This window comes from Sceloporus occidentalis, unplaced genomic scaffold, assembly GCF_023333645.1.
Source record: "Sceloporus occidentalis isolate IW3139 unplaced genomic scaffold, rSceOcc1.0.p SCAF_11, whole genome shotgun sequence".
Taxonomy (NCBI): Eukaryota; Metazoa; Chordata; class Lepidosauria; order Squamata; family Phrynosomatidae; genus Sceloporus; species Sceloporus occidentalis.
The window spans coordinates 13,357,415-13,370,761 of NW_028316991.1; the positions used below are offsets into that span (position 1 = coordinate 13,357,415).

The 13,347-nt window shown below is 40.3% G+C and overlaps 1 protein-coding gene across 1 annotated transcript in view; it reads left to right on the forward strand.

Annotated features, from left to right (window-relative positions):
• LOC149305603 (grainyhead-like protein 2 homolog) overlaps positions 1 to 13,347 on the forward strand; it is a 56,798-nt gene that overhangs the window by 34,615 nt on the left and 8,836 nt on the right. The window contains exons 8-9 of the mRNA XM_089477592.1: positions 3,676 to 3,770; positions 10,630 to 10,788. Of these exons, the coding sequence (XP_089333718.1) occupies positions 3,676 to 3,770; positions 10,630 to 10,788 (254 nt within the window). The remainder of the gene's footprint in view (positions 1 to 3,675; positions 3,771 to 10,629; positions 10,789 to 13,347) is intronic.

Consider the following 13,347-nt stretch of genomic DNA (forward strand, 5'->3'; position numbering starts at 1 on the left):
GGCATCCTTGCGGGACTGCGCGGGATTACCGGGACCCGCAGGTACAGTGCCTGACCGCCCGCTCCTGCCCGCAGCCCCAGAAAGACCGCCCACGCCCGCAAGTTTTTTGGCGGGTCCCACGGGACCCGCCTCCCAATGCAGTCCTCTAGTTCACACAATGCATTGTCTCGGGCCCCGGGACTTAAAATCCCATACATGTGGTCACCCTACTTTCTACTCCTTTGGAAAAAAATAAATATTCTCTGAATTTCCGCTTACTCCTATACCATCAAACAGCAAGCTCTGTTGAGAGTTTCATCAATTGCTCAACTTGGGGAAACGATACCATTAGAAGATTTTTGAAAATACTCTTGTGGTTATTTAAGTCATAAAGGAAGCAAAATGTATGACGCTTTGTAAAATATTTGTGTGTTTTACAATGTTTGCCGTTGATGGCACACCTATGGCAGCGGCACCTGAAAAGTTAAATAAGAGAGACTGATCTTGAAATAACTTTTCTCTAAACAATATGTGAGTGTTCCCAGTATGAAACTGGAAGTCCCAGAGCGATGTGACGTCCGCAGCAAACAAAGCACCGGCCCTGTTTACATTACGTGAACTGATTTCTTTCATAGGTTCTCATACAAACATTGACTATTGTATGTCAGAGGCTAAAGCAATAGGAGAAATATGCAGCTCCACCTTTGTGTGCCGTTTTACACGTTCTTCATTTTTTCCCCTTTCTTTGCTGAGCATTGCGAGTTTTTTTTGTCAGGTGTATGAAATAATTATTCTGGACAATACCCACAAACTGGTATTGCTACTCAAGACTGATACATAGTAACTTGCTTTGTGACCTCTCCTTTCTTCCAGTACAAACAAGATAAGATGCTTATGTTTCTTAGCTGTTGTTTTTTTGTGTGTGGTTGTTCATATTGGTAAAGTAGTAAAAGTATATGCTTCTTCTGTTTTCAAAGTACTCTTCTGCATGACTGCTATGTGACATGCACTTGTCATCAACATCAGCAAGAGGTAGTAAAGAAAAAAAAAAAGTATTCGATCCATACAATATGGTATAAATCCTTTTTTGTTTATTAGTAAATGGGTTAAAAAAAATACCATCTGTGCCATGGATGTAGACAAAAAGCACAATATGTTGACGTCACTGCTCTAATCTTCAGCACTGCCCTATAGGCTTAACCCAGAGTGACGGCGCCAGATGCCCCCTCCTCATAGTCCTGCTATGTCTGCGTGCTGGGAGATGACATCATATTCCACCACGCTGCCCTTTTCTTGGTGCTGAGCACTATGGACGCAGTGCCGACTCAGAATGGTCCTTGATAGTGTTAATGTGCCAGTTGGGGAGATTAGGGATCATTCCATAATAAGAGACCTTTAAAAAGTGCCACTACTGAGAATCTGATCACCCAATAGGGGCAGAAATCATACAAATTCTGACAAAAGTTAAGGTACCTTTTCTCCAAGGTATATTTGTGAATTGGATTATAATAGCTATATATTGCTTATTTTAGTGTTTAAAGACAATAAAACAGTGTATTGAAAATGTAGTATTTCAGAAAAGTTACAATCAACTTAAAGCCCATAGGATGTATTATTATATATAATCCTCTTGTTTTTGCACCGGTGAGGACATTTTTGGCGGCTCAATTACAAGAATAGGTCTGGGAACTTAGCCAACTGTTGTTATCGGCATGATGAAAAATCATTTCAGACCAGTGATTGGTTGGCATCAGCAGTTTTGGAACTTGCAGTACAAGAATTACCACAAACAAAGAGTAACTAAAAAGATACTTCCGCTGCAAAGATGTTACTGTACTTCACTGTAGGACAGAACTGGTCCCAAGACAGATGGCACCAAAGAGTGGTCACTGAAATATTTTATCCAGAAACTTTGAATGACCTATCCATTCCATGTCATTACAGCCTCACATATATTTTGCCTCTGATATAAGGAGTGCTAATTAATGTTTGTCAAGACAAAGTACCAGTCATTCTAATAGCCTGAAAGGGAATTATATCCCCTTTTCCCTATAGTGAAGGGACCTTATTACAAACATCTAACAGTTACAAATCTTCATTGTACCGAAGATCACCAATCTCGAACCCTATATCGATGGACTACAACTAACAGCTTGGCCTAAAAAAGACTAAAAAAATTGCGGCTTTGATTTTTGGTGCCCAGCAGAATTGTAGACTTGCAGGTTCTGGGTGTACATGACTTTTTATAGAAGGTAAAGTGGTTATTACACACCTAGCCTTATTTCAGGTCCAAGGTATCCAATGTAGTTACCCTAAACCAAAAGACTGTGTTGCCATCCTTCTGTCCCAAAGACAGACTTGGAAAAGGGACTTTATTGATAAAGATATTAAGTTCTCTATGGTTTCATATTTGGCCATGGCACCACAGGTCAGATTCAAAAGGCAAGATTAACTATTTATTAACGTTGCCCCTAAAACTACCTTGACCAGGATTACATCCAGAGTTTTGATAATGTATGAACATGCATGCTTACTACACTGAATTGGTTTGAGATCTCTCACCCCCAGAGCTGTGGGAACATCATGGATGATGAGCTTCTGTTGAACGGACTTTTAAAGCACCCACCTGGGTGACTGTCGGTCATAAGATGAAACTGGAGGCTCCTGGAGATGTTACCTTCAGTCATTATGCGCTTCTAACAGTTGTGAAGTCCTTGGACAATCAGCTTTTTACATCCCTGGTGCTGTCGCTGCCTTGTGCTGTCATACGGATGTAACATTCCACCTTTAATGTGTGACCTACCTTTAAATTTACTTCTCTTTAATCCTAATATCTGAATGAAGCTGAGGCAAACACAATACGAAAGGGTGTTAGAGTAATTCTAGCTGTACTATAGATTCGCAAGGCTAATTCGCTCAGTAGGAATGTTTATGTAATAATACAAATGGCATTAAGGTAATCTCATTAAACCTGTTTTTTTAATACTGTTTCGGCAGCAAAAGTAAAAACCAGTCAAACTAATCAAACCATCAGTGTCTTACCTGAAATATAATGTGCGCATGGTGCCCATGTCTATGTTATGTTTGTCCCACAATCACTGAATAGTTATGAGTAAATGAGTTACTTTATCTAAACGCTCAATGCACATCTTACCGTTTCCCCAACACCAGATACAATTTTTTTTATACTTTGTCAATACTCAGGTAAAGATACCCAATATGTTATCTTTTGTTTATGTAGTACTAACAGATTCCTCGATTCTTTACAATGGATTTAAATGCTCTGAGACAGAATTTGCGGTTGACCCTTGCTCTGGAGCTTACAATACGATCTCTGCAGCCACGTGGTTGAACAGACTCCATCATTTTATGTCATGCTACATACAGAAAGAAAGAGCTGCTAGAATTATACGCGCACAATAAAAAGCTACATTTTAACGTGGAACCTTATTACTTTGACAGCGTTAATAATTCCAGACATTTTTATTGACTGGTCTTGCTGGAATCCCACAATGCATTGGGGCAGCTTGTTGCATCGCAGTATTGACCGCAATTGATTTCTTAAATCTACTACTTCCTTGTAATATTTGTGTTTGAAACATTTGTGAATGGCAATGATAGGAGCTCACGATACAATGTATAAAGATTCTTTAAATGCTGTAATATGTCATTAAAATGCATATTTTTCAATTACAGCAGATTATAAAGAAAGCTTCAACACCATTGGCAATATTGAAGAAATTGCATATAATGCCGTATCATTTACCTGGGATGTCAATGAAGAAGCCAAGGTAATTGTCTTTTCTACAGTGCCTAAAATTGAATGTGTCAAGAAACCGGGGTATATAACACCTCTATATACATACCAGGGTATACCCTTGAATAATATATTTTTAATTCAGCCATATGTGTGAAAGAAGGCAGTACTTTGCATACTAAATATTGCATGCATAATTGAAAAAAAAAGAGAGAGAGAAAAAAAAGAACTGTATAAATCCAGATTGTGAACTCCAGGATATATTACCGTGCTTTGGTGCTGAGTGAACTTTCCCTGTGTTTCTCATCTGCATTAGATCTTGATTCAGAATCTGACTTGTAACTGGTTCAAACTTGCCGTACTGCTGATGCCTCCTTTATAGTGTGTACAGTGTTATCAATTTCATCATGCAATGGCCCATAAAATCTATGGGTGGGCCGCTCCAGATATATAATACCAGCCGGTGAAAATTATGCTTTGGGGAAGCTTAAAGTGATAGTGACATGAGTTACACTCCTATTAGTTTAATCTTACTAGTTTTATTACTAGTACCAGATTAAAAATGTTTTCTTAAATGTTTTTTGTATGGACCCAATGGGTGCTCATTTAAGTCCATGCAGGGTCTGTGCCGTCATTGCCCCCGAAGCAACTTGTCTGTGCCTTCTTTGCCCCTTTCCCTCCTTCCAACATACACAGTTCACAAATTACACACACTTAGTCATACTCACTAACACACAAGTTCTGCCAAAATAAATTAACTTCTTTAATTTCCTTCATTGTTAAGACACACAGGCTAGAAAAGAACCAGTGACAGAGAAATGTGAATTCTGCAGTTCATCTTTCATAGGAATGAGTGAAATTGGTAGAAATAAATCTACCTCCTCTTTTTATTGTTAAAAACCCAACATAACCTTTGATAAGGACCTGTAAGAAGTCTGAGTTGGAGAATTCCCGACAAAAGATAAACTATTCTGTAAACCGCAACAGGCAAAGCTCCAAAAGCATTAGTGAGGAGCACTTGCTTTTGTTTTGCTAGTAGACATTTTAGTGGTTTGGAAAGACACCAGTTATGGGAGTGCTTGTTTTTAGTCATATTTATAAAAATTGCCTGCCAAGTTGCATCACCAAAGTGTGTTGCATAAACATGGATTCTGGTGCAAAGTTTAAGAATTACTCTTACTTTTTATGGCGACCAATTGAGTATTTCTGCAGATTGATCCATTCCATTGGTTGCAATATTATCAAGACTCAGACTTTATATCAGGGGTCCTCAAACTACGGCCCACGGGCCACATGCGGCCCGCGGAGCGCATTTACCCGGCCCGCCGGGTGTTTTTGCCTCAGGACATCCACACAAGGATGCCTCTGTGAAGTCCCTGCGGCACGCGTTTACTTTAAAAACGCGGGGACCGCCGGGAGCAGGCGCACGCAGCGACGTCACTGACGTCCCATGCGTGCACCCATGGCAACCGAGCATATTGCGGCGCTCAGCAGTGAAACAGCCGGCACCAGCAAGTGGCTTTTAAACACTGATGCGGAGGAGAGAGAGGGGCGCCTAGCAACCGCTCGGCGCCCCTCGTTCTCCCCCGCATCCAAAAAAAGAAGACAGCCTTTAAAAGCCGCTCGCTGGTGCCCGCTGCTTCACTGCTGGGCGCCGAAATATGACGTCATATTACGGCGCTCAGCAGTGAAGCAGCGGGCACCAGCGAGCGGTGCAGGAAGAAAGAAGCATCGTCCTCCCGTCGCTGGACTTCAAGGTGAGGGGGGATATATAGTGTGTAAGGGGGGAGAGGATATATAGTGGGTAAGGGGGGAGAGGATATATAGTGGGTAAGGGGGGAGAGGATATATAGTGGGTAAGGGGGGAGAGGGTATATAGTGGGTAGGGGGGAGAGGATATATAGTGGGTAGGGGGGAGAGGATATATAGTGGCTAGGGGAGAGAGGGTATGTAGTGGGTGGGGGGATATATAGTGGGTAGGGGGGGAGGGTATATTTGTTGATTTAACTTTACTTGTTCTTCATTTTAAATATTGTATTTATTCCCGTTTTGTTTCTTCACTTCAAAATAAGATATATGCAGTGTGCATAGGTATTTGTTCATAGTTTTTTTTTTTAACTATAGTCCGGCCCTCCAACGGTCTGAGGGACCGTGAACTGGCCCCCTGTTTAAAAAGTTTGAGGACCCCTGCTTTATATGAATAATACTTAATGATATATGTATGTATAAGTTTTGCTATTGATGGACAACTATTTCTAGTACCAATACTGCAAAACTAGACGTTGACATTAACTTCAGTTGGTAAAAGTTAGCAACTTTTAAAAAAAACTTTACGTCACGTTTACTTTACGTTTTGTATTAGACATCATTCTTATTACCACCGAATGTACAAAATCTTCCCAGAAATAATCCTGTAAATCAAATAATTACATTATATTTTGCTTTATTATATATCATGTATAACTAGAGCACCATATATACATACACTAAATCTTGAAAAACACAGCTTTATTGGAGAACAGAGAAATATGTTTACACTCTGTTGCTTCATGCTCCACCCAATGTTGAAGTTACGCAGCTTTTTTTATTGTGTAAATACAAAGGCCAATGTTTACCCATTACAGCAGCGCAAGTTGTTATTATACTTTTTAATTTCATGGAGCATGTGTTGTTTAGAGTGGCAATCTGATACTTTTAGTTTTACGAAACCAGGATATAAAACGGTCTACTTTACAGATTAACTATTACGACTTTTAGAAACTCCTTGAAGTATGACCTTTCAAAATCAACAACACAAGTAAATAGAGAGAAGAAGAAATCATGTAATGAGCTTTGCAGCACACACACAAGCATATCACATGTATGTATGTATGTATGTATGTATGTATGTATATATATATATATATATATATATATATATATATATATATATATATATATATATATATATATATATATATATATATATCAAATAACAGATGGAATAAGTATCTTGTGATAATACCTTTTTTATTGGACTAACAGAATTTTGGAATGACAAGCTTTCGGGAGCTCTTCTCCCTTTCTCTCTCTCTCTATATATATATACCGTATTTGCTCAATTATAAGACAAGTGAAAAATACCCCTTTGTCTTATAATCAAGGCAGTCCTATAATCAGACCTCGCAGCGCGGCATTTTTGTTGTTCAGCCAGAATACCGAACATACAGATATGGCGGCGGCAAAATCTTCGTGTTCGTCTTTGTTTACTAATCTCCCTGGTCCCTTCCCCATCTAGCCTACCTTATCTATGCAGCATCGCAGGGGTTAACGAGAGCGGAAATCCATAGGTTCGCCGTCAGGAGTTAAAGGCCCGTGCGGGCGACTCTATTGTTCGGCTGCAGGGGCCTCCAATGGCATCAACCAATGATGGCTTGAGGAGGCCACTGCCGGTGGCCAATAAAGTTGTTCTTATGGCCCTTTAACTCCTGACAGCAAACCTACGGATTTCCGCTCCCGTTAACCCCGTCAGGAGTTAAAGGGCCATAAGAACTCGGGCGGAAGGCGGAACTTGGCCTGGTGAGACCATGGTCTCCCCGCTCCAAGAGTTAAAGGTCCGTATGAGTGAATCTATTGGTCGTTCGTACGGACCTTTTAACTCTTGGAGCGGTGAGACCAGTGGTCTCCCCCGGCTAAGTTGTGGCACCAGGATTTTAAAAGTCTGTACGAGTGACTCTATTGGGTCTTTCATGGATTCTATTGGTTGCCAGCAGGGGGCTCGTAAATTTAATTTGGAAAAGGCGTGCATACACGTTTGTATACAAAAGCTACACCAGCTTGACATCTCAAGGTAATCATTTTCCACTCCCTTATGTAATAACGATCAAATCCCCATAAGGAGGAGGAAACAATTTTTCAGTCCTTGAGTCAGATCATTTATAAAGTTCTCAGGTATGTCTATATTTAGTATATGGGGACCCTAGTTAGTGGCTGATTACCTGGTTAATTAGGGAATGAGTAATGTAGCTTCCCCGCCAAGATAAGAATCCATGGAAGACCCAATACTGACTGCCAGCAATTCTTAACACTAAAAACCAAGTTATATTGCAAATTAAATTCAGTACTCTGCAATACTCTATCAAGCCATATGTTAAATGCCTACACTTTGAATGTATGTCTGGATAAGAAAATGTCATTTTTATTAGAAGATGTGAAAACGCTGGTCAAAATTGACATAATATGGACTCTACCAAGCTTCAAATTAAATTGTATTTTGTTTAATTCACTCTGCTGAATAAAAAACTTTATGTAACTAAATAAATCACATCCTATCCTATGAATGCAGAAAAATCTGTCCTTAATATTTTCTCAGGGAAGGCATCATTTCATAATTGAGCCATTAACAAGATGGTTTGAAAGAGTTTGTCTTGTTTGAACACCCAAGGAGAGAACAGGAGCTGAACATGATGGAATTCAAATTTAATATTTAATTTTTTTGTAGAATATCTAATTATTATAGACAAATGCACACCATCCAGCAATAACAATTCTAATATCTAACATTACCAACAGGAGCTGTGCACCATATATAGAATAATTGTTCTACTATAATTCCCATCATGCATAACTGAGATTGAGCCAAAAGTGCAGATGTGTGTGCGTGTTTTCACCGGTTCATTATCACGTTGGTAAGCGTTTAAAGGTAAAGCTTCCCGCTATAGGCGTGTACGGTGCGTAAAACGCAAGCATTTAATGGAATGTGGCTGTTTGACCTGTAACCATAGTGTCCGAATACTTTAGGTATCATTACCAGGGTGTGGTGCAGCTTAAAAGATGCTATAAAGTAATGTAAACATCTGTAAGAGGCTGTTGCGTTGTTATAAAAAAGACATAATAGCCTGATTGTCCCTTTAGAGTGTTCATAAAACTGCACTCGTTACGTTTAAATAGAAGAAGCTGCTTTAATCTGTCTCCGAAAAAAGCATTGTCGATGTTTGAGGTTTATTCTGTCTTCACTAACTCAAAGGTTCAAGTTTATTTACAAAGATACAAAATAGGATACGTTGTTTGTGCCACACCATGAAGCATAAAGTGGTAGCTGCTGTAAAAATGGGGTGTAAATGTGCTTCTGTTTCTCTAACATGGATACATCAAAAAAGGGATAATATATGTAGTATGAAGTATGAGCTCTTTCTTTTATTTGGATGGTCACCTGCAGTTGATTCCTAGTTGGTACACTTTCCACCGCTGCTCCTGAGTCTTTCGTTTCGAGTGGGTTTTTATAGTTTTGGTGATGCGCTGGAAAGGTACTGGGTACATGTTCATCTTTTGCCTAACCAGAACCGGGACTTCATTGAAAAGCAGTAAACACTAGGCAAAAATCACTCCCCTCTCTCCAATACCCTTATGATGTGACCTAACCCCAGCCAGAGCAGGTGTGGGAATCATATGAACCCCGGGAAAACCCAGGTAGGCAAGATAGTCTCTGACGGCATTTCGTTGGGGTTATCTGGTGTGATCATGTCAAAGACTTTCCCTACCTGAATCAGACTCTGGTATCATAGAACACTATTCCGGGCACATATGATCTATCCTTTTAAAGGGCACATCATTTACAACCCAATATAAAATAAGTATGGGATGTTGAAGGGTGGATGGTTTATTCCAGGACACAACAGTGATATTTAAACTATTTGGAAAAACAAAGCAGCAGATGAAAGGCTGTGTGTGTCATACTTGTGAGCTTCTTCAAATCTGCATGGTGAGGGATGATGTCACATGTGCCCCCCCCCCTTGTTTGCATGCTCATGTTTATCTCTTGAGAATGGGAACTGGCAACTCACACATATTGAGTGACTGGTGAGTAAGGAATGAGGAGTGTGCATCTGTGTCTGCTGTATTACTTTGCACTGTATATAGTACTACCCCTGATACAGTGGATATAAAAAGTCTACACACCCCTGTTGAAATGCCAGGTTCTTGGGATGTTAAAGAATGAGACAAAGATAAATCATGTCAGAACTTTTTCCACCTTTAATGTGACCTAAAATATGAACAATTCAATTGCAAAACAAACTGAAATCTTTGAGGGGGGGGGGCTCTCACAATAACCTGGTTGCATAAGTGTGCACACCCTCTTATAACTGGGGCTGTGGCTGTGTTCAGAATTAACCAATCTCAATCAAACTCATGTTAAATAGAAGTCAAGAATTAAGTTCCAAATACCAGGCAATTTTGGCACAAAACCTTCAGGCATCCATTAGGAAGAGGAAGTTCACCTTTTAGTGTGACAACGAGCCAAAGCACACATCCAAATTCTCAAAAGCATGGCTTCACCAGAAGATGATTAACGTTTTGGAATGGCCCAGACATGAATCCAATTGAACATCTGTGGGGTGATCTGAAGAGGGCTGTACAAAGGAGATATCCTCGCAATCTGACAGATTTGGAGCGCTTTATCAAAGAAGAGTGGGCAAATATTGCCACGTCAAGATGTGCCATGCTAATAGACTCCTACCCAAAAAGACTGATTGCTGTAATAAAATCAAAAGGTGCTTCAACAAAGTATTAGTTTAAGGGTGTGCACACTTATGCAATCAGGTTATTGTGAGGTTTTTTTCCCCCTCAAAGATTTCAGTTTGTTTTGAAATTGAAAAATCAGACACAGAAGTCACAGACAACTTACAATTAAACTAGGATCACAAGGTGACCTCAAATAAATCTAATATGACTTGATATTTGATAGGGTCCAAGGTGTGAGAGTCCAGTGGTCCTAGTTTTTACCCATCTGCCATTCATACATGCATTAGTTAATAAAATCATATATTTACACCTTATGGTTTTTATATAGCTGTGAGTGAAATATGTGATGGAAAAAGTCACGAGTTAATCTTTTATAAACTTTCTTTCCGCAGATTTTCATCACTGTGAATTGTCTGAGTACAGATTTTTCCTCGCAGAAAGGGGTCAAAGGACTTCCTCTCATGATTCAAATAGACACCTACAGCTATAATAATCGCAGCAACAAACCAATCCACCGGGCATACTGCCAGATCAAAGTGTTCTGTGATAAGGTAACTTCTCAATATAATCTTTTATTCCTTAAAGCGAATGGTTACTCTTGACGGAAAATTCTCGTAAGCCAAAACTGGAATCTCTATTTTAAACCTACGAGGAGGCGGAAAATTCCGTTAAATTATCATGGGTTTGGGATTTGGATACGCATCCCCATTACTTTGCACCTACACTTGATATTAAGGTCAGGATGACTTGAGGAAGACATTGTGTTACTATTTTCCCATGATCCTCGGTGTCTCCAGGACGTGTCTCTTTTGTCTGGTGACTCTTTGATACCATTGCTGTCACATCTCTCTGTTTTCTGTGGCTCTTTCCCCTGATCACCTGGCTTTTGTTCTTCCATATATAATATTTCATACGTTTTCTGTCTCTCTCCCTCCTGGGTAGAAGGTACACCATTATTAACAAGAGACTATCTATTGCCATTCCAATTCTCTTCACCTGCATGTCCTTATTGTGTAGTATTTCATGATCTATTAATTCTGCTAAATAAATGTAAATCATAGTTTACATCTGTGTTCTACAAACTTACCACAAACCCTGATGAACACCATTTAGAAAATGAAATAATGCGAATATTAAAATGTAGTCCTAACAGCTTTAATAATACCGTATTTGCTCGATTATAAGACGAGGTTTTTTTCAGAGCAAATGCTCTGAAAAATACCCCTCGTCTTCTAATCGGGGTCGTCTTCTAATCAGACCTCAAATAGAGTCTGATTAGGAGACTAAGATCCAGATCCCCCGCACCGCTGCAGGGGACCTGGATCCTCCTGTCTCACCCCCCCCCCCCATCATACACACTTACCGGTGCTTCCTGCTGTATTGCCGGGGCAGCGGGTTGACGTCTACGCGATCCGCGTAGACAACGTCCGCTGCAGCCGGAAGGAGGTGTGGCTAGCAGTGGGGGTTGTCTGCGTCCGTCGCGTAGACCTTCCCCGACTGTCAGAGATCTCTGATCTCTGACAGCCGGGGAAAGTATACGCGACGGACGCATACAAACCCCCGCTGCCAACTCCACCTCCTTCCGGCTGCAGCAGAAGGCGACGTCAACCCGCTGCCCCGGCTGGAAGCACCGGTAAGAGAGGGCTGAGAGGGGAGAGAGAGGAGAGAGGAGGGGGGGGGGGAGAGTGTGTGTGTGTGTGTTAGTTAAATGGGGGCATAGGGCATTTCTGGAGTGGCGTTAAGGGGGCATTTAATAGAGCACTCTGCCTCCTGAAATGCCTTATACCTCCCTATATGCCACTCTGCCCCATAATATGCCTTTTAACCCCCTAAATGCCAGAGTGGCATATAGGGGTATAAGGCATTTCTGGAGGCAGAGTGCTCTATACAATGCCTTTTAACTCCCTTAATGCCACTCTGCCTCCTGAAATGCCTTATACCTCCCTATATGCCACTCTGCCCCATAATATGCATTTTAACCCCCTAAATGCCAGAATGGGATATAGGGGTATAAGGCATTTCTGGAGGCAGAGTGGCATATAGGGGGTCAAAAGGCATACCATGGGGCACAGTGGCATATAGAGGGTTAAAAGGCATATCATGGGCCACAGTGCCATATTGGTGTGGCAAGCCTGGGGGCAGATGTGCGTAACTGGGGGACAGGCTGGAAAATACAAGAAATAAAAACAAAAAAAATATTTTTCTCAATCATAGCTTTTATTAAAAAAAATAGTTTACATGAATTAACATTTACTGGTAAAACTTTTTTCCTTTAGGGTCGTCTTATATTCAGGCTTTTTCTTTTTTCCTAAGTTAATATTCAGATTTTGGGGGGTCGTCTTATAATCAGGGTCGTCTTATAATCGAGCAAATACGGTATTTAGCAACCCTTTTGGTACTATGTACAAAAGGTGGTCTTATCATCATAGTTACCAGTGGAATAGTCCAATCCAAAAGAGGATTCTGTTGGTTGCTATGGTGAGAAGACCACTTTTCAAATTGTACAAATATGTGCAAAAATGACACACATGGCTCTCCATCTCACTAGACTTGATTTTATTAGGTCTTATGACGCTCACATCTTCATATAAACCAGAAAAAGTATTCATTTTGGGAACTTTAGAAAGTAGTTTGCAACCAATGTAGTGCTCCGGCCTACTGGGCTGTTCTGTTTCCTCTTATAGGAAAAAGACTATGCACCAGAATTGCCTTCTTTTTTTATACATAACCCTCTATATTCACTCCTGCTTAAAATACAATTTTTTATTATGTATTTCTACACTATAAATGTCAGGATTATAGATCTGATGTCAGCACATCTCAGCCAATCAACTGCAACCAGTGGCCTGACGGATCTATCCGTCGCTCACATAAATGCATACATAAATACATAAATCACGCCACTCACGTAAATGCATACATCAAGAGCCTTTTTTTCCCCTGTGGTTATGGATTTTAGTTTCTCTTGTCGGTTCTTGTTAAATGTGTATGTTACTAATAATATTGGGGCGGTAGGGGTAGTTTGTTTATTTTAATTAAAGCATGTATAACATTATTCAGAGCAGAGTGCGTTTCCAAGGAAACATTACATCAAACGATCAGCAACAGAT